The 20317-nt window shown below is 40.5% G+C and overlaps 4 protein-coding genes across 5 annotated transcripts; 2 read left to right on the top strand and 2 right to left on the bottom strand.

Moving 5' to 3' along the window:
• Positions 1 to 195: 195 nt before the first annotated feature.
• On the top strand, positions 196 to 3775 carry LOC135947133 (muscle-specific protein 20). Its single transcript, XM_065495734.1, has 4 exons — positions 196 to 371; positions 2633 to 2832; positions 2888 to 3008; positions 3414 to 3775. Exons 1-4 carry the CDS (start codon positions 366 to 368, stop codon positions 3594 to 3596), a joined length of 510 nt encoding a protein of 169 aa, XP_065351806.1. The 5' UTR covers positions 196 to 365; the 3' UTR covers positions 3597 to 3775.
• Positions 3776 to 4234: 459 nt separating this feature from the next.
• On the bottom strand, positions 4235 to 5652 carry sni (SDR family oxidoreductase sniffer). The gene is made up of 5 exons (XM_065495733.1): positions 5453 to 5652; positions 5014 to 5065; positions 4769 to 4959; positions 4569 to 4721; positions 4235 to 4513 (listed from the first exon to the last, which is right to left on the bottom strand). Exons 1-5 carry the CDS (start codon positions 5576 to 5578, stop codon positions 4289 to 4291), a joined length of 747 nt encoding a protein of 248 aa, XP_065351805.1. The 5' UTR covers positions 5579 to 5652; the 3' UTR covers positions 4235 to 4288.
• A 334-nt stretch (positions 5653 to 5986) lies between these two features.
• Positions 5987 to 9107, top strand: Trxr1 (Thioredoxin reductase 1). The gene is made up of 8 exons (XM_065493850.1): positions 5987 to 6161; positions 6225 to 6445; positions 6487 to 6611; positions 6667 to 6896; positions 7117 to 7529; positions 8438 to 8626; positions 8679 to 8848; positions 8902 to 9107. The coding sequence occupies exons 1-8, from the start codon at positions 6047 to 6049 to the stop codon at positions 9029 to 9031; spliced, it is 1593 nt and encodes a 530-aa protein (XP_065349922.1). The 5' UTR covers positions 5987 to 6046; the 3' UTR covers positions 9032 to 9107.
• LOC135945904 (matrix metalloproteinase-2-like) lies at positions 9097 to 16433 on the bottom strand. 2 transcript variants are annotated; one of them, XR_010575469.1, is made up of 11 exons: positions 16200 to 16433; positions 14774 to 14926; positions 14540 to 14703; positions 13117 to 13278; positions 12441 to 12574; positions 12225 to 12386; positions 10876 to 11336; positions 10291 to 10438; positions 9964 to 10230; positions 9661 to 9908; positions 9097 to 9331 (listed from the first exon to the last, which is right to left on the bottom strand). XR_010575469.1 is itself a non-coding variant. In XM_065493849.1 (10 exons), the coding sequence occupies exons 1-10, from the start codon at positions 16371 to 16373 to the stop codon at positions 9796 to 9798; spliced, it is 1938 nt and encodes a 645-aa protein (XP_065349921.1). In that variant the 5' UTR covers positions 16374 to 16433; the 3' UTR covers positions 9097 to 9795. The 2 variants fall into 2 exon arrangements, 1 of the variants encoding a protein (XP_065349921.1); XM_065493849.1 differs by having other exon boundaries at positions 9097 to 9908.
• Positions 16434 to 20317: the final 3884 nt, after the last annotated feature.

Here is a 20317-nt window from a genome sequence, read left to right on the forward strand (position 1 = left end):
TTATTTTTCTAATCAAGCACAGTGTTGGCGGAAAGCGGAAGAGGATCTAGATATACATGCAGGGTTTGCGTGAACGTTGGGCCAAATCTCAAAAATAAACCTCTCTGGAGTGGAAATCCCTGGCAAGCGGGCGCGGCGCGCACGCTGATGTAAGATGCACGAGTTTAGGCTGGAGCAGGCCATGGATAAAAGCCGAAAACGCGCGCAGAGCAGAGGAAGGGGGTGAAAAATACTCGTCTTGGCTCTCAATGTTGGTGTTGGCGCTCGTCGCCGCCGTCTAGCGTCATTTTCACTGCCACTCGGGTGCAAACACCACCTCGAAATTTCTCACCGTCTTTCGCTACTCGCTGCTCCAACACTTCAATATGCCCGTGAGTGTTTCTTTTCGCTCTTGTCCAAATTTAAAATTGGCAACAAAATTGAATTCATTTGATTTATTGATTGAATTTTAGCTTTGATTTGACAGAAAATAAACATAAATGTAAAAAGATTCTCTGAATTGAAATATTGGCGTCAATTTTAATTGTTTTTAACGTTAGCACGTGTATGCCATGAGATTAACAAAATTTGTATTCGAATTGCTTAGCATGAATTGACAGAAAATGAATAAATTTATTTTACCTGCAACATTTCAATAAATAAAAATGGCATCAACCGTGCAATTTAGGGGCCAACCCAGCAAGAAATTGGATATCTTTCAGTATATACTTTTGAACAGCCTTTGTCATAGGGCGGATATCCTCGGATATCTGGGTAAAAATGGTGTCGAATAAGATAATCTTTAAGTGACAAATTGAATCTTCTATTTTTACGATCGTATTTGTCGTTGTTGATCAAAGCCGTCAAAAATAAACATTTTGAAAAGGAAGATGCACGTTTATCGAGGGTGTTTCACATTCACGGGAGAGTAAAAGTAGTCGTTCAACCGCGCGCGGAGAATCTCTCCGGCCCTCTTTACAGCCAAATGCACCTGTCTGCATCACTCACTCGACGCAGCAAAAGTGTCTCGGCACTAAATTCAAATTACACACACCTCTAATGTCGAAAATAAACAGCAACGCACGCGAAATTTGAATTATTTATGGCTTATGCAAGAGCTAAAAATAGGAATCGGAATTTATGAGCACTTGTCCAGGATCCGTGTTGCAAAGTTGAGCAATCGCATTCTATTTGCATCGCCCTTTGATTCGAGTTGACGCTCTAATTAGTCTAATTTGACTAATTCAAAACTGATTGTCGCAGCTTAATTAATTAGCGGCAAGAATTCCTGTTGGCGCGCGCGAACAACTCATCGCGAGTGTAAATTAAACAACACCGCGGCTTGTTGCTCAATCCGAAATCTTGCTGCAACTTGTGAAACTTATTGATTTAATTAAAATTAATGCCAGTGCATGAACTCATCCCTTAGGATTCAGTTGAAGCCAAAATTGAACTAAGTAGTAGCGTAAATTTTTTAGAAAAGCGGCTTCAAATTTAGCAATCTGTCTCCTTACTTGACAATTGTCACCCGGTGTATCGATCCACATTAATTGTAATTTTTTCATTTTAAATTTGCATCCTTTCACGCAATTAACCCATTAAGCACGCCTTTTATTTTTAAACCGCGATGAATTTGAAAACCGCACCGGCATTTTAATTGCGAAAGCATCCTCCTACTCAGATTAAAAGTCACGTAGGTCCTGTCCGAGAGTGTTATTTATACAAAACTGACAGCAGCGTCTGGTCCAGCAGTTATTCCCTTTTATCTCTGCTCCAGGAGCTAAGTTGTCCAATCCGCGAGACGAAAGAGGCGTAAATAACATATAAATATTACCGAGCAGCGTCTGGTCGGTGTTTTGCGAGTGCAGAAATATTCCCAATTCGAAAAGCTAACGTCAGAGGGGCCGCTTGCCAATTTCTTCTCGCTCGGACCCATTCAAAATTACATAACAACTGCGGCGGGCTGTTTGGTTGGCCAAACTATTAGACTGCGATTATGTATAAACGACACGGACGCAGATTCTCCTGCTCTTGTTCGCGTTTATGTCTTGTTTCGCTTGCCAACATTTTCTCCAAACTGAATTATTGGCTATTAGCAAGGCAGTAATTTTCAGTTTCGCTTTGACTCCGTTCTGTTCAGAAATAAAAAAAGTGATCTCTCCTCCGACTTGTTTTTCTCGGTTGCTTGTCGAAATGAAAAATGCTCGGGAGAAGGTCATTAGGGAAATGTGTTTTTTTCGGGGCGTGGTAAGAGCAGAATGATGTATTCTCGTTGTGAGATCCGAAAATAGCCGCGCGCGCGAGTGTTCCGTTCTCAAGCCTACTTGCGTTCGAGCCGTCAAGTTTTTAATTTACCAAACAACCCTTCGCCCTGGATTATAGTTTAAGCGTTTCGAATTTTAATGACCGCCGCCAGCCGCTTCAAAAGAAGTCTCGAACAGCAAACGCCCCGCTTTCTATAAACAAACATTGTACTTTTCGCGCGCTAACGAAATTATTTTAAGCATAAATTTTAGCAGCGTCGCGTACCAAAAATTATGGCTTTTACCACACACCCCCGCCCGCATTCTGTACTTGTGCCAAGTGAACAGATTAAAATCAATTAAGATTTTTGAAGAAAAGAGTAAACAGGAAAAATCTGTGTTTTACGCAGGCTCGGAACAAGGATCAGGAGGCTGAGGTGCTCCAGTGGATTTTCAACGTGATCGGAGAACCGTTGCCGTCTGGACAGTACGAGGACGTCCTCAAGGACGGCGTCGTGCTTTGCAACCTGATCAACAAGCTGGCACCTGGCTCCGTCAAGAAAATCCAGACCAAGGGAACAAACTTCCAGCTGATGGAAAACATTCAGAGGTACAGAAAATTTGAATTTCTTCATTGGCAACTTATAATGAAAATTAAATCGCAGATTTCAGCAAGCAGTCCGTAAATATGGCGTTCCAGATGAAGAGATTTTTCAGACTGCCGACCTTTTCGAGAGGAGAAATATTCCACAGGTTACCCTGAGCCTCTACGCCCTTGGAAGAATAGTAAGGCTTTATGGAATTTCATTTTTGACAGTGTCAATCGATTCCTGAGGATTGAATTAGGCTGAGAATAAGCTCTATTATTCAGCCGTAAATCGGGTTTAACGTATAAAAACCGTTATTTTGGCGGGTTTTTTCATTGAACTAGAACTCCAGCAACCAATCAGAGAAGGGAACGGTTCTCTCTCGAGACAGCAGCGCCACAGTGACAGCCGCCTTGACGCTGCTGTCTCGATCTGGCCAATCACAGAGAACCGCCCCCTTCTCTGATTGGTCACCAGAGTTCTTGTTCAAATAAAAAAACGCCAAAATAACGCTTTTCAGCCTGTCTAGCCTCATTGATCAGTCAATTGAGAATGTTCCTAAAAAATGATCGAAAACTAAAAATTGCCTTTGGGACTCCCGCAGACGCAGAAGCATCCTGAGTATACCGGCCCGACTCTCGGCCCAAAGATGGCTGAAAAGAATGAACGCGAGTTTACGGAAGATCAGTTGCGCGCCAGCGAGGGTCACCTTGGACTGCAAATGGGCTTTAACAAGGGAGCCTCACAGTCTGGCCATGGCGGCTTTGGCAACGCGAGACACATGTAAATTACTAAAAGCGCGTCATTAAAAATGCTTTTTGTGTCCAAGCTATAATTTTGTTTCTCAAACTTTCTGGATGAGCGGTAAAAACGTTTTTTTCTTGTATAAATAATTATTAAGTGTTTTAAGATGTTGAAAATTGTTGTGCCTTATCAATAAAGTAATATTTGATGTCAATGAAAACACTCAAGGATTTTAGCTTGAATTCCATTAATTTGATAATTTCCCCGTGCTTTTGTAATGTGCCACGCCTACTTTTATAATTTTCTGAGGAACAATTACGATATTACCGCACTTTTGCCATATTCCAGAGAAACCATGCTCCCATATTTAAATTTCTGGTAGCTCCCCTAAAACCAACTAACGATTTTCCCGCGCTTTTTTAAAGAATTTCTACAAACCACGCCCCATTTTAAATTTCCCGCTTTCCAGTGGTTACTTTTAACAAATTTTCGATTTATGAAGAGCAAAGATTAAAAAAAACAGTCATTTTTCTAACAATTCTAATGGAAATAGATTTTTCCATCGTGACCATACGTACGAAATAAAATTCTGAATGTTTAGACACTGATTTTCTCCCCCAGAATTACATATTCTCGTGTAAGAATTATGAAATTCCAGGTTACTGAAGAAAATTCGTCGAATTGAATCCTATTTTTATTTCAACAAAACTAACAGAAATGAATCACGAAAATCGCTCACCACGGCAGGACCGCACCATCGTACTGAAGGAAAAGTCCATTGTGCTCAGGTTTCAAGTTGGAAAACACATCCAGCATGCCCTTGATGCTTTTGTCAGGCTTGAGAGGAGCCTGCTTTCCTCCCATGTCCGTTTGCACCCAGCCAGGGTGCATGCAGATGGTCATGATTCCCTCAGACTTCAAATCGATGCTCATTGACTTGGTAGCAGCATTAATGGCGGCCTGCGTTCCAATCAAAATTACTTGGAGGAGTTCAATTTGTTGGAAAAACGCAAACCTTGCTCGCCCTGTAAGGGTAAAAGCCTCCCTCCTTCTTGTTCAGTTCTATCGAGCCAAGAATGGAGCTCATGTTGACGACGACAGCTCGGTTCGCACCCAAAGGAGAGGAAGGACTCTTCGCCGCCGCCGCTTTCAACAACGGCAACAGAGACTGCACCAATTTTATTTTATTACACATGCATCAGATTAATTGTTTACTTTGGTGAGCATTATCGGCGCGGCAGTGTTGACAGTGAAGTTGTCCATGATTTGTTCCAGTTTCACCATATTCAGCCTCGTGAACTTTGTGGTGATGCCTGCGTTGTTGATCAGCAAATTGAGACCATCATCCCCGACCAATTCCTTCACCCTTTTCGCGGTAACGTTGTAGCTTTCAAAATTTGTCACGTCTGGAAATAATTAATACTTGCATTAAGCGCTCCAAAAATGAAAAAAAATCATACCAATTTCGATAATGTGTACGCTTTTGTTTTGAGCCTGCAGACTTTTCAGTTCCTAGAAATTAAAATTTAAGACTTGAAGACAGCAAATTCGGAATAAAATCGATGATTTTGACACTCAGGGTCACGTCATGGTCGGACCCTGAAGGTTGGAATTAACGGTGTCTATCGCAAATATTTTTTTACATGAACAAGAAGCATTAATTTGGGAAAATTTTGAATTTAAGGTCATTGATCTCGATTGAAACAGGAGCTACGCCTTCTTGGACTTCGAATTTCGGAAGAAAAAGTAAGCACCTCTTTATACGGCTTCAATAAACTTGAAATTTCCCCACTATAAAACCAGAACACAGATAGATGATACAATTTTGCGGTCCATTACGTAACACGTAATAATAATTATTATTAAATAACTAAACAATTATATGTTTAACATATGTACCTGTGCTTTTTCCAAGCTTCTGCAAGTGGCGATAATTTTGGCGGGCGGAGACTTAAAGTTGACAAGCTGTCTGACAAACTCCAACCCCAATCCTCGATTGCATCCTGTGATGAGAACAGTTTTCATATTTAAGTGGCACGTCGTTTTTCTCCGAAGAATGTCTGAACTCTGCGGTGACGAACTCCTGAGTTTTTTGCTCTGTTTATGACTGTGACTGTAGTTCTCTTTTCTTCCACTCTCTGTGAACGAGCCCGAGAAATGGTTACTAAAATGCTCGTTAGTAGCGCGACAAATATATTTTAAGCCAATCTGAGGCCGTGAACTTCTTCCCACTTCCCACCTCCAACAACTAACTATCTCATTGATCAAGGAAAAAGTGCTCGACGCGCTACCTACGAGCGAGTTGGAAATTCTTACAATAGATTCCTTCTCGTTGAAGCAGTGCGTGCGCTAGTCTGGATCAATGAGTTTGGCCCCACCCACTTTTCTCTGTTAACAAACACAGCTGTTGGCGCTGCGGGTTGCGTAATCGGCCTCTGCCTCTACCTCGTGTGTGTTTCTGTGTTGACATTTGATTGTCCGGGTAAAATCGCAATGAGTGTGTTGAAGATATGCACAAAATCCTTTGCCGCGTCCCTTGGAAGACAGTCGGAACGCAGTGTAAAGAAGATATATCGAATTTCGTCGTCATTCAGGACATTTTCAACAGGTTTGAAATTCCGGTCACTCGGCAAACTACATAATCTATTTATAGACTGATGGAAATTTTAAGAGGGAAAATTGGAGTATGACTTGGTTGTCATCGGCGGCGGCTCAGGCGGACTCGCCTGTGCGAAGGAAGCAGTTGCTCAGGGTGCGAGGGTGGCTGTGCTGGACTACGTGCAACCATCGCCCCGCAGCACCAAATGGGGTCTCGGGGGCACTTGCGTCAACGTTGGATGCATTCCGAAGAAACTGATGCATCACGCGTCGTTGCTTGGCGAGGCAATCGAGGTGAGCTCTAATATTCAGATTTATAATTAACGCGTGAAAAGGATGCTCGTTCCTTCGGCTGGAGAATTCCCGGAAATGCAGAAATCGACTGGCTGGCCATGAGGGACGCTGTCCAGGACCATATCAAGTCGGTGAATTGGGTCACGAGGGTGTCTCTGCGGGACAAGTAAGGATTTAATTTTAAATTTTGGTTTTATTTAAAATTTTATTGGGAATTGCAGCAAAATTGAGTATGTCAACGGTCGGGGACGCTTGGCAGACGCAAATACGGTTGTCGCCACTCTGCACAATATGAAAGAAGTTTTGCTCAAAACCAAAAACGTGGTGGTTGCCGTTGGTGCCAGACCGAAATACTCGACTGCAATTGGTGCTCAGGAACTCGGAATCAGCAGCGATGATATTTTCAGCCTCGAGAAACCCCCAGGGAAGACTCTGGTCGTCGGAGGAGGATGTGCGTTTTATATTCTTTTCTCTTTCTAAGGGATGTGCAATATTTGATTGTTTGCAAACAAACAGAACTTACAGAACTAATTCTATTTGTTCAAATGCTTTGTTTGTTCATTTTTTCTGTTCAAATTTTTACAGTTATAAATTGGTCTTGCACATCCCTTTATTCTTACCAAAGCCTTGATTTTAAAATCTGTAAATTAAATTTAGCCTTTTCCTCACAGATATTGGTCTGGAGTGCGCCGGCTTCTTGAACGGCTTTGGTTACCCTTCGACAGTGATGCTGAGGTCAGTGCCCCTACGAGGCTTTGACCAACAAATGGCCTCCATGGTGGTCAACGAAATGGAAGGCCGAGGGGTCAACTTCATTTGCAAGTGCGTGCCCGAATCGTTGAGCAAGACGCCGGACAGACGGATTTTGGTCAAGTGGAACACGACACCTGGCGCCAATGGTGGCTCCGGACAAGGAGAGGACGTCTTTGACACGGTTTTGTTCGCTGTTGGACGCAAAGCAGTCACAGACTCACTCGCTCTAGAAAAGGCCGGCGTCGAAACGCATAAAGAAACGGGAAAAATCTTTACCACCAATGAACAAACCAACGTGCCAAATATTTTCGCTGTTGGAGATGTCTTACATGTAAGTATTTATTAGCTCCTACCTGCATGATATGCCATTATTTTTGTAATCAAATTTGATTACGGGCATGAAAAGGAAATTGATGAATGTATTGGGATTTTAATTGAAAAACTTTTGTAACAAACTATTATTGTCGCACCTTTTTTAAATGTGCCACGCCTTTTTTGTAAATTTCCGAAAAGCCAGGCTCGCGTTTCCAATTTTCTGCGAGAATTCTGAGAAAACGTCAAGATTTTATTTATTTTCCCGCGCTTTGCAGCACTTGCCACGCCTTGATTATTTTCTTTTCAAGAGAACCACTTTTTCAAAATTCTCACGGTTATTATAAACCTCACATATTATCTCGATTTTCCCGCGCGTGCCTCCATTTAGTAATTATTATTCCTTCGGTGAACAAACGTCCCTTTTTCTAATTTACAGAGTTTACTGTGGGAGCGTTGAGTTCTTAGATTTTCCCGCACTTAGTAGCACTTTTCACGCTTTCTTCCAATTTTTTTCATGAAAGCAACGCCCACATTTCAAAATTTTGGTGGTTATTCTATAAAAACATGACATTTACAGGACATGCCACGCTTTTTTCTATATTTTTCTTGGGAAACGCGCCCTAATTTCAATTCCCGCTAGATTTCAGTTAAATATCATCAAGCAGATTTTCAATATTCCCGCGCTTTACGAGATGTGCCTCGCCTTCTTTTCAATTTTTTAAAGAACCATTTCAAATTTCCCGCGACTTTTGCCTTCTTTCAGAGGTTTTTTTTCACAGAGAATCCAATTATCGTATTTTTCAATATCAAAATTGCTTAATTTTCATAAACTTAAACAGTAATTTCCTAGTTAAACTCGTAAAACTTGCTTAATATTTTCATGTAAAACGAAAAACTTATTTGAATTGTGCATTTTTGCCGCAGAGGAAACCAGAACTGACGCCGGTAGCAGTGCAGGCGGGCCGACTGCTGGCCAGGCGGATGTTCGGCAACGACAAAACTCTGATGGACTACGATAACGTTGCTACCACTGTTTTTACTCCCCTCGAATATGGCTTCGTAGGATTAAGCGAAGAAGAGTCTGAAAAGAGACATGGACCAGAGAATCTAGAGGTAATGCGAGAATTTTAATTAAAATTTTATTAAATTTAAAGATGAAATGCAGGTTTACCACGCGTTTTACAAGCCGACGGAATTCCCGATTCCGCAAAAAGACATGTCCAATTGCTACATTAAAGTGATTTGCCTTCGAAGAGAACCGAGGACCGTGCTAGGAATGCATTTCGTCGGTCCAAACGCCGGCGAGGTAATCCAGGGTTTTTCTGCTGCCATGAAGTGAGTGTCTCAACAATTCAAATTAAATTTGTTCAATTAATTTGCTCTTTCAGGTGCAGGATCACCATGGAGCAGCTGCTGGACACGATTGGCATTCACCCCACGGTTGCGGAGGAGTTCACAAGACTGACTATTACCAAGAGATCCGGAATGGACCCAAACCCTCAGGCATGTTGCAGTTAGTTAGTTGTTTTATGTTCCTTAAAGCAAAGGCTGGATACTTTGTTGAATTTCAAATAAAATAAATCTCAAGTCTGAATATTATTTATTATATATAAAAAATTAACACTACAAAAAATTTGGCATCAGTTTTGTAATCTGGGCTGTGAATTTTAGACGTTTTCAATGTAATAATTATTTTCTGCCCAACCATAGGACGTTTTTTTAAATTGAATTGCCCAATAGGTTGATTTTGACTATCAAATATGCTTAGGGCAACTTATGAGGTCGGAAACACCATCAGAAGAAATAAGAAATTGAACCCTGGCGCCAGGGTAGCCCTCAAACCACTAACGACCTGAAGGGCTCTGTAATGGTACGAATTGCAAGAATTTTACACCGTTGGAATGACCAGGTCAAGAGCTTTCAGAATATGTGCAACTTGACCCATTTTGACAGCCATCAGAAAACGCCCTGAGTACCCTGAGGATGCCCTGATGTCTTCCAGAAGGATCGAGTTGCACACATTCTGAAGCTCTTGACCTGGACATTCCAACGGTGTGCAAATCTTGCAATTTGAACCGATGCAAAACCCATCAGGCGTCATCAAAAAGCCTTTAAGGCAACCCTGACGCCAGGGTTCGATTTCTTACCTGGTCTAAATGCCTTTTTTATCTCAGGTGTAACCCAAATCATGTTTAATGGGTAAAAAATCTACCGATTTTCTAAAAATTTCATTACACTGAACTGTCTAAAATTCACAATACTATATCAGCTCTTTCATCGTTTCACGAGCAGCCAAACCAATCTCTTCCCGAAGACTTTGGATATTTTTGCAGGGTTTGAATTTCCGCGTTGTCGAACCTCCAGTATTGCTTGCCTTTGAAGAAGTACGTCATTCCTGTGGATACCCGAATTTAAATAAAACATTTTAATGAATTTGTGCTATAACATACCGTCTCTGTAAGTGAGGGCTGCGTCGATGTTGCTTGGAACGCCTCTCCACCTCTCGGTGATTTTCTGCGGGTAGCCTTGCTCCATCATAAAGAGCGAGTCGTCCATTTTCCAATAGTATTTATCACTAAAGAAATAGGTTTTTCCGTTTTTGCCCCAGACTAGCACGGCGTCCACTTTCTTCACGAACGAAGGCAGGCCCAAAAAGGTCAGAGATCTCGGTGAGTTCGGCGAAAGCCTGTTTCCGTCAGTCTCCCAATATTTATCACCTGCGGCGATCGAGTTTAAAATAAAATCTGTCGCTTATTTAAGAATAGAAATAATCTTGCCAGAGAAGATGACGATTGTGTTGTCACCGGGCCTCTCGTAAATGGCGTCGATTTTGGTCACCTCATCAGGAAGCTGCCAAAAAAGCCTCCGGAAAGGCACTGGATAACCTGCCAGGGTCACTCCTTTGTCTGAGAGCCTCCACACGAGCTGGAAATACAGGAAAATTATTGCTCAATTAGCAAATCCACCAAACCTTTGAACGTGAACAACTTTTTGATTGAAAAAATTTTAGGTCACCTTTTTCGACCTTTCGATTTTTCGGGGTGATTTATGCCGGATTAAAAGGTAGCCCGTAAAATTCTTGTCACGTGCACTCAGTACTTCCACCGTTTTTAAGGTTAAAAGTGCAAATTTCGGTTCAAAGCCGATCTACCTTTGAACTGGTAACCTTTAAATTGTTCAGCTCTCAGGGCCCGACCCTGACGTGACCCTGAAGATCAAAATTCTGATATCGTCAGAAATTCGCGACCAAGGTGTCGCTTTACTGGTTTCTGACTCTGAGCAACTCAAATTTAGGGTCAGAAAAAAATCCCGTTCCGAAATACGCTCTATTTGCATATATTAATAAAAAAAAAGATAATTACCGAATCTCTAATAACGACGATTTCGCCTCTGAGTAAGGCGATGGTGTCCACTGCTCCGTCGCAGATGGTGTTGTTATTTTTATTTGGGCGCTGCCTGTCGTCGTCGTCGTCATCGTGCGCCACGACTTCGGTGGCGGTGCGGTGCGTGGTGCTCGAGCTGCTCGTCTTCTCCGTCGACTGCACGGTCATTCTCCCTCCGATCGGCGTTGACGAGCCGAACTTTTGTCTGTGCGAGGTCACCGTGTCGTAGTCCCCTTCGTAGGTCGGCACGAAACTCGGCCTTTGTGTCGTCCTCATCGTGGTCGTTGTTATGTACGGCCGCCTTGTTGGATAACTAGGATAACCAGGGATTCGACGAGTCGTCGGCCTTGTCGTCGTCGGTCGCGCTGTCGTTGTCGTTGGCCTCGGACTCTGCCTATCTGGAGCTTCGGTTTTGTCCGTTTCAGGCAAATTTTTACTCACTGAAATAACAAGCGCGGATTAAAATTAATCAGGATAAGTTTTTTTCTGAAATAGAAAAATTACAAAATACATCAAAAGTAATTTTTGTTGTTAGTGAGAACGGGATTTATGGTAAAGGATCATGTAAAACCCTAATTTTCAATTTCTGATTTTGGTGTTAAATTACTATAAGATACATTTTTAAAGTCAATTTTCCTTCAAAACCCTGTAATATAATCATTTAATATCAGGTTTGGAGGTTCAAAATCTCGTTTATAACGAAAGGTTTCCCGCGCTTTTGCAACACACGCCACGCCCTCTTTTATACATATCCCGGGGAACCACGTCCAAAATTCACATTTCCCGCGAGTTCCGAGTAAAAGCGTCCAATTTCATGATTCTCCGCGCTTTTTGGCAACACGTGCCTTTTGCCTTCTTATCTAATTTTCCCGAGAACACCACCCCCAATTTAAAATTCCTCGGTGGAAGTGTCAAATTTAATGATTTTCCTGTGTATATTTTCAGAAAACCATGCCTCCCCGTCAAAATTTCCGCTAGTAAAAATAGTTAATAAAACTTTAAGTTCTACTATTTTCCCGCGCTTTTTAATAAACGTGCCACGCCTTCTTTATATTACTTTTCTGGGAAACCTCGCCTCCCAATTCGAAATTCTCACTTTAAAAACGATTTTTTTTAGATTTTTGTAATTTACCACGCCTTTTTTTATTGATTTTCCGGGTAACCCCACCTTCATTACAAAATTCCCGCGGGCCCTGTCCACAAAAAACTTTTTTGGCTGTATTTTTCAATAGAAAATTGCTAAATATTGACTGTTTTAAGTGGAATTATCGTTCTCTCAGCAACACTCTCAAAGAAATAAATGAAATGATAGAAAAAAATTATCTCACCATACACATGATACATGCCGAGAACATCGTCGTAGGCGAGTCTGGCGGGATTGTTGTTGAAGCCCTTGAAGTATGGAAACATGACCGAGTCCTTCTCGGGCGAGTGCGCCAGACCCAGGCTGTGACCCAACTCGTGCACGGCCACGGAAAAGAAATCAACGCCTACAAACCGACCATTAGTTCGATCAGAGAGAAAAAGGCAACAAAAACTCTTGCCGTCATCAAATGGGCCGTCCAGCTTGAGTTTCCACTTTTCATCGTCGTCAAAGTGGATGTCGCCGCCAAAGGAGCCGAACTCGTAAGGGTAAAAAGCGTGCGCCAAAACCAGGCCCTCGCCATCGAATGAGTATCTGAAAATGAGATAAATTTAAAGGACATGCGTGAGGTGCGATTTGAAATTTTTTGGATTTTTAGGCACGACACTATATTTGACTACGATTTGAGACTCAATGCTACACCACTGTGCGCATTCTTCACTACTTATTATTTTTCTTTTGACATATGCTGAAAACTAAAATCAACTAAGCCAATCGCTGTAGAATCGTGAAAACCACTATATTTTTAAATAAATATTTTCCGACGTTTCTACGGCGAATTCCTGGGCTGATTTTTGTTTTTAGTTTAGTGTGCATTTATTTGTATTCATACAACACGTCAAAAACGTCCAAAGAAATAATAATTCTAGGAGCAGAATGCACAGCAGCATGATTTAGTCTTTTAAATCACAGCGCAGGTTCATTAAAATCGAAAAGCAACTGGTGAGAACGGCAAGTTTCACTGATTTTCACAATTATTATGCAGTTTCAAAAAAAAATATATTTATTTCGACATATATATATTCTTTAAACCGCAAGAAGTGCAACTAACGCATTAGTAATAATTTTTTCCATACCCGTCACCGTGCGGTCCGCGGCCGAAGGCGACAATAATATCCGCGTCGGGGCTGTTGACCCGGACAAACTTGAGGTTGGCGTACTCGGCCCACACTTGGAAGGCCCTCTGCATTTCCGACACGACCACCTGCTCGCTCAGCTTCGGACTCCAGTTGGAAATGCTGCGGATTTCAAGTTAAAAAGTGTTGGTCAATTGGAGCAGGGCATCAGCAACGAGACACGACACTTTATTGCAATTCGAGCCAGCGAGTGCGCACAGATATTACTTAGGGTCAAATTTTTGTTATTTGCTGCAGCTGCACGCACACTGTTTCAATTAAATCGCAATGACGCACTCACTTAAAAGTGTAGTTGACTTAAATAAAGGGACAAAAAAAGTTTTTCAAATAATTTCTTACTCCTCTTCCGTAATTAAACTGCCGTAATATTTTAATTTCGATACACTTAACTCGGCGAATCGAATGACGTGCCACGTTCAAACTTTAGGAAAAGTTTGTGAATTTTCCAAAAATTTCCAGCGCAAAAGTGGCTGGGAAAATTGCGTGTAAAAATTTAAAGACTTTTAGTAGATCTGGCTTTTTATGTATGTGAGTTTAAAGTCATATTTTAAATTTCATTTTGCTGGAAATATAGAGTAAATTTTGAAACGGCTTCTCCCGGAAATTTGGGAAAGCTAATAACTGAAGTGATTGGATTTCAACAATGTTTACATCTTTGAAATCTGCTCAGCGAGACGAATCGAATGATGGGTAACATCATACTTTTGGAAAATTTTATGATAATTTAAACATTTTCCAGCGGAAAGATGCTTTGGGAAAATCACGAGAAGAAATTTAACGACTTGTAGCAGTTTTCATTAAAAAAAAAAATCGGAATATCACGCCTCATTTTTGCTCTTAAAACGATATTATGCCAGTCAATTTATCAAATTGCTTTCCCGGGAAATTGGGGAAAGCAAAAAACTATTGTGGTCGGATTGGAATAAATTTTACATTTTTGGAATCTGCTCAGAGAGACGAATCGAACGGTGTGTGACGTTCATAAGTTGATGATTTTCCAAAAATTTCCAACCGAATAATTTTGGGAAAAATGCGTGTAGCAATTTAGCAGCTTATATTTTTCAAATGAGGTTTTCATAAAATTGAGTCTTCAAAAATAATTAAAATGAAGTCGATTTTTCCAACTGATTTTCCAGGAATTTAGGGAAATGAAAAAAAACCTGAGTGGTTGGATATCAATAAATTTTACATTTTTGGAATCTGCTCAGTGAGAAAAATCGCATGCTGCTCATTTTTCAACTTTTGCAAAAGTTCAGGATTTTTCTCGATTTTAAAAACCCTCGGAGATCAAATTACGACTTTTTTGTAGAAGCATATAGAGAAGAAACAAGCATTGAGAAAGCTGATTGGCATTTTGACTCACAAGTAAGTGATTGTTCTTTTCCTCCACCCCTCTGCGCCCTGGATGAAGCGTTTGGTGCGGCTCCTTGAGTTTTGCTTGTGACCCGTGAGCGACCTCAGTTGCAGACTATCGGGGTCGCTTTTGCGGGTCACGTCTTCCACGCCGCACCTCTTCGTGTGCATCAACTGCAAGAGGCGAAAATACAGAATAATCTCGAGGCGGCGACGGGGACTGGAAATGTGCAAAATAAAATACCTTGACTGTGGCATTGTCCAATCGGCCCGTTTCGGGAATGGCGCCGAACTTCTGCATCTGTTTGATCGCATTCACGACGGCATCTCCGCTGTAGAAATTGGCGATTCTTAGGTTGCTTTGATCCAGATAGCCGAAAGTTTGGAGAAAATTCAACTGGAATTATTATCAAACAAAAATCATGATTTATTTATAACAAATGTTAATTGGTGGAGAATTCGTCCTAGTGAACCTTTACCCCTAAAATACCAGGTCAAAGGAAAAAATTGCCTATTTTACAGGGGCTCAAAATTTGCGATTTTCAACAAAGGCGACATTTTCATTGGGCAGGAAAATAAAATTTGGATAATCCAAAATAGTCAATATTAAATGTGATAGCTCTTGACTGTGTAGAGGTATCACCTTGAAATTTTCGGTCCCCAACCTAGTTTTCGATTTTGAACAACTTTTCAATTTATGAAAAATGCGCAGGTCGAAGGTCATGGTCAATTTACGCAAAATTCAAAATTAAGGGGTGATTGCCCCCTTCGATTTTTTCGGGTTTCAGGGCTGTAATGTAGCCCGTGAAATTCTGCACAAGTTTCAAAAGTGTGATCGCGATATTTTAGCTGCAATTTGAATTTGAAAATTAAAAACCGGCTCGAGGTCGAGCATAGGGCGGATCTAGGAAGGTTGAAATTGACCTGCAGGGTCTGTCCCTGAAGTGACCTTAAGATTAAAAAAATGTTCAATTTCATCGAACTCGGTGTCTTTTATAGGTTTTCAAAGCTGTTAAACTCATATATAAAACCAAAACTGCCGAATGACAATCCTGAAACTGGTCCTTGGTGTTTTAAATGTTTGACCTGTTATGGGGAAATCAACATAATTGAATTGAAATAATTGTGGCTGCCGCATTAATCCTGACGTGATGTTCAAAATGGTTTAAATTGTTTAATTAATTTTTCGAAAAATATTTCATTACAAAATTAAAAAGAGAAATTTTTAAGCTTTAAATATGACGTTGAATATATCTTTAATACATTTCTAAAAAATATAGTATATTTAAACTTGGGCAAGTGGCAATTCTATTTAGAAATTAAATTAAAAATAAGTATTTCTTGTTATAAAACTAAATTTAAATTTAAATGGGAAGATGAAGGATGAGTGTTTGATATTCTTTGAAAAGGCACTCGCTAACCGACGAATTTAACGAGAAGGCCCCCCAACGTCGCCACAACAACCGCGACAAAGAGCGGAATAATTAGTTGCGGGTGGAAATGAATCATCAATCACTGTCCCCGCATTAACGTGACTCTCTCGATCCTGAGAATAAATATGAAAAATCGCTCCTATCCTGCCTTTAATGTGTCACATAAATTGGGAAAAAATCAAAACTTTCTTGTCAAATTTCGGAAAAATCAGAAAATTAAATTAATTTTAATCTCACCGCCTGGTCGGCTTCCTGGACCGCAGCATCCGAGTCGTTGGTCTGGTTCATTTCGCGCAGCAGTTGGACGAAGTTTGCCGACTTGTCCATTCTTGGCGGCGGCGCCGCCGGCATCGCCGCCGTCCTGCCGACGGCCAGCACGAGGAACGCGAGCCAAGCGCTGCTGCGTCTCATTTCTCGATCGCGGCCGCAAATGAAATGATGAGAGCAAACAAAACGCGCGCGCGGCCACCACGATCCTTTTCTCGGTCCCCCTCCTCCCTCCGCCGACTCCCAGCTTGCTCTCGCGGCGCGGCCACAATGGGAATTTCTCTCTTTTCATCGCCGGGTCGCCAATTCTAGTCGCCTTTTCAATTTTAAATTAATAATTTGCGGAAAACCCCGATTTTTAACCGGTTTATAATAGAAAAATAATTCAAAGTTTCATTTTGGAAATAGACTAGGCACAATAAAATAATTTTTACTTTTTTCTGGATAGGGCTGTGGAATTTAAGGCAATTTTTTTCTGAGCCAAAAGTATCTGTGCACTTGGTTACATTTGCAGACCATATTGAAACGGCCAAGTCAAGAGCTTCCAGAAAATGCGCAGCTTGACCTATTTTGAAAGCTTTCAGAAAACGCCCTGAGTACCCTGAGATAGGCTGATGTCTTCCAAAAGGGTTGAGTTGGCATATTCTGAAAGATCTTGATCTGGCAATTCCAACGGTGTGCATCTTTTGCAAATCGAAACAATACAGAACCCGTCAGTTGTCGATAAAAGTGGCTACCGATCGCTCGAAGGCTACCCTGACGCCAGGTTTTGTATTCTAGCCTGTTTTAAGGTCTTTTCTGACCTCGGGGGTGACCCCTAGGATGTTTTGAAGGAAAATAAGCTATTCGCGTTATTTTAATTTTATTATTCTGACCTGCTCGGCTAAAGATGTAACCCAAATTTTACTTTAAATTAACAAAAAATTAATCCTAGGAAAAATGCAAATACATCAGTTGACGGCCTTCTAAATAGGCATCTTTTGGCTCCAAGTTTGATGTTCTAGCTTCTTTAGACCTCGAGGTATTCTAAATTTAGTTTCATTTTCCCAAAATTCACCTATATTTACCAGTCTCGTGTTTAAAATTCTGTAAATCGATAAAATCATTAAAATGACAGTTTTTTTAAATTTTAGTTTTTTAATTATTTGTAATTTTAACTAAATAACCAACCATAATAAAGATTACTTTGAAACTAAAGAAGTTTAAAAATGATTTGCGACTAGATTTTCTGAATTCGGATTAAAATTATTCTTCCTGGATTGTGAGAAGCAATGAGGCGAAGCGAAGCATTGACTTTTCACGTGGTATTTTTCGGGCCTAGTGCGTCACCGGGCTGTTTGACCTGGTTGCGCTAGGGTTCTCCATCTCGGCGCTGCGAAGGGTTCTGTCGCAATAAACTATCGCTAATGCTCACCAGGAAAACCCGCTCCCTGACTGCAGTCTAGGTGCTCGCTCTCTTGCTGGCTTGCGGTCGTAAAATGTGTGACGCCAAACAGCGGCCGCGCGCGCTCATTTATACAAACGTTTTACGCGGAATTTTCGCTGATCGTCGTAATATGTATAATAAATGTATATGCGATTGGGTTGCTTACGCGCATGGTTTTTTAACGAAATATTAAGGAAATAAAAATACAAAAAATATTTACTTTATATTCAATGAAACAAATTACTACTCTCTTTCAGAACAAGTAAACTTTTTGCTTAAAATGCACAGAAAATTTGTTAAAAATGTGAAATTTTTTGAAGCAAATTTATTAGTTTCATAGTTTAAAGGCTTTTAAGGAGCTTTCGGCCGAAGCACCTTTTATACACCCCTGAAACGACCTGTCACCGATCCATCAAAATTCCCCTTGCTGTGCATGAGATAACCTTTTTTAAGTGTTTGTACTTGTGGATGTAATTGATTTATTTAACTTTATCTACGGCTCATTTTTTGTTTCGTTTCTTAGTTTGTCGAACCCTACGTCGATTCGTGTCTTCAAACACTGCTCAAATACAAAATTTTATTTTAATTGGGCAAAAGATGTTTTTTAAATCTATAATTTTGGCCATTTTCCTCTAAGTCCTGGAAATATTTCAAATGGTAAGAGTTTCCTTGTAAGTATTTACGATTACGTTTGCAGCAGTAATAAAAAAGAGTAAAAAGGGTAATTACTCGAACGCGTGATTGAGAGATGCTCTGAGATGACGCACCAATAGTTTCTCTCTGAAAGAAGGGGAAAAGCGTTTATTCCATATTTAGACCTTCAGTACGCGCTTACCTATTGAAATAATTATTACATTTCATCCACTCTGGGAAACAATTATTTATTAAAAACCGTCTCTGACGAAGTTTCTGAGCACATTACTAATCGATTCTTGAGCGTTGAATTAGGTAAAGTGGATATTTTTCCGACCAAAAGGTCCAGCGCAACGTGCGAACTTTTTTCCCGCCAAAACAAAAGGAATTCAAGAAGTGCGCATGCGTCAGCTCTTGCAGAGAGACCGCCTGTACAAAATGACTTCTTTGTCAGATCCAGCCAGCTCTGACGCATGCGCACTTCTCGCATTCATTTTGTTTTGGCGGGAAAAAGTTCTACTTGGGCTACGCACGTTGCGCTGGCCTATTTGGTCGGAAAAAATGTCCACTTTACCTAATTCGATCCTCAAGAATCAATTGGAGTGATCAGATGCCTCGTCAAAGACGGTCTTTAAAAAACATCAATTTCCTAAATTCTGATCCTCCTTCTTCGGAATTTTGTATTATTTATTTAATTATGTTTGAGTAATTCGATGCTCGGAACACACTCATGAAATACTTAGTAGTTTTTTAAACTGACTAATCACTTATGACGCAAACGTTTTTGTTAGCTCAAAAATGTATTATGTTAAAGCTCGCGTCTCGCGTCCTACCAAAACAAATAAAGAATTACCATCATTCAAAAATCGAACCAGTCATGATGTTTTGCTTCAAGATTCGTAAAATTATTCAAACCATGATTGCTGATAAAACGCTTGGCAAAGAAAGTGATTATATAACGTTTAGGTCTAATACTTACTCTCTACACATTTCTTTATCTCTTATTTAATTTGTCTCGTCGGTTCTCAACTCCAGTAAGAAGCTTGACATTCCCAGAGTTGGAGCGATATAGAGCACAGAATGGATTTCATCTCGGATATTTTCATTCCTTTGCTCGGTCTGTGCGGTCTTAGCTGCATTTCTTGCATGTTTGTGCTCTATGTGAAGCATTTCGTGTGCTATTGCATGGGAAGAAGCGTTCACGGCCTCCACCCAGGTATTTACTCTTTTTCAATAAAATATATTCATATTTAATTTGAATTAATTTTATTAGATTTGGCGGAACCATCTCAAACAACTACCTATCAATCATGCCAATTGAAGAATCTCAATAATATTTAAAAATCAAATTTATATGAAATAAATAAAGCTTAAAACGTATGCATTTTCAATCACACTCTAACCTGAAGGAAAAAATCCTTTTTGCGCCGTGGGGATGAAATTATGGCCAATAGGGGTTGATGGGTGGGGGTGAGCATACCCTGAAAACCATCCAGCTTACCAGAGAAAGTGGATTCAAGTCGAACGGTGGTTAGTTTTTGCATTTCTGACACTTAAAAAACCCAAGATTTGGCGCTCGCAAAATTTAAAAACCACCTTGAAATTTTCACACAAGTTCACATGTACCCTGACACCACTTATTAGGGACGTTTCTGATTTTTAAAAATTTCAAATTCCAAAACAACACCCTGAAATCTCCGAAAATGAGCTTTGGTGACATTTGACCTTGACCGATGACCTCAAATTTGGAGTTCATTATATCGGGCTTTACGAGAGGAGCTCAACGCATATACCTTTACTCTTCAAAATTGGTAATTTCACTCTCAGAATCAGCCTAAAATGTCCCGTAAAACCCGCAAAATTGAAAATCTTTCGATAAAAATTTAATTTTTATTATATAATAAAAAAAACAAACCGGGCCATAAATCTGTCCTTAACACAAATTTCTAGTGCCCTGCTTCCTTTGTTGGGCCGTGACGGCCGCTGGGATTTCATCACTTCCTCTCTCTGTTGTGTGTCATTAATAGGA

The sequence above is a fragment of the Cloeon dipterum genome, chromosome X (assembly GCF_949628265.1).
Source record: "Cloeon dipterum chromosome X, ieCloDipt1.1, whole genome shotgun sequence".
Taxonomy (NCBI): domain Eukaryota; kingdom Metazoa; phylum Arthropoda; class Insecta; order Ephemeroptera; family Baetidae; genus Cloeon; species Cloeon dipterum.

What these genes read in the sequence shown, in the direction of transcription:
- LOC135947133 (XM_065495734.1), top strand. An exon ending in CTGATGGAAAACATTCAGAG is followed by an intron (nt 2,833 to 2,887) that starts GTACAGAAAATT and finishes ATTAAATCGCAG; the next exon opens with ATTTCAGCAAGCAGTCCGTA. An exon ending in TCTACGCCCTTGGAAGAATA is followed by an intron (nt 3,009 to 3,413) that starts GTAAGGCTTTAT and finishes GGACTCCCGCAG; the next exon opens with ACGCAGAAGCATCCTGAGTA.
- sni (XM_065495733.1), bottom strand. Translation starts at nt 5,578, where the DNA reads ATGAAAACTGTTCTCATCACAGGATGCAATCGAGGATTGGGGTTGGAG. An exon ending in GAAGCTTGGAAAAAGCACAG is followed by an intron (nt 5,066 to 5,452) that starts GTACATATGTTA and finishes TTTAATTTCTAG; the next exon opens with GAACTGAAAAGTCTGCAGGC. An exon ending in ACCCTTACAGGGCGAGCAAG is followed by an intron (nt 4,514 to 4,568) that starts GTTTGCGTTTTT and finishes ATTGGAACGCAG; the next exon opens with GCCGCCATTAATGCTGCTAC.
- Trxr1 (XM_065493850.1), top strand. Translation starts at nt 6,047, where the DNA reads ATGAGTGTGTTGAAGATATGCACAAAATCCTTTGCCGCGTCCCTTGGA. An exon ending in TCTGGTCGTCGGAGGAGGAT is followed by an intron (nt 6,897 to 7,116) that starts GTGCGTTTTATA and finishes TTTTCCTCACAG; the next exon opens with ATATTGGTCTGGAGTGCGCC. An exon ending in CTGTTGGAGATGTCTTACAT is followed by an intron (nt 7,530 to 8,437) that starts GTAAGTATTTAT and finishes TTTTTGCCGCAG; the next exon opens with AGGAAACCAGAACTGACGCC.
- LOC135945904 (XM_065493849.1), bottom strand. Translation starts at nt 16,373, where the DNA reads ATGAGACGCAGCAGCGCTTGGCTCGCGTTCCTCGTGCTGGCCGTCGGC. An exon ending in CGGCATGTATCATGTGTATG is followed by an intron (nt 11,337 to 12,224) that starts GTGAGATAATTT and finishes TTGTTATTTCAG; the next exon opens with TGAGTAAAAATTTGCCTGAA. An exon ending in CACAATCGTCATCTTCTCTG is followed by an intron (nt 10,231 to 10,290) that starts GCAAGATTATTT and finishes CGATCGCCGCAG; the next exon opens with GTGATAAATATTGGGAGACT.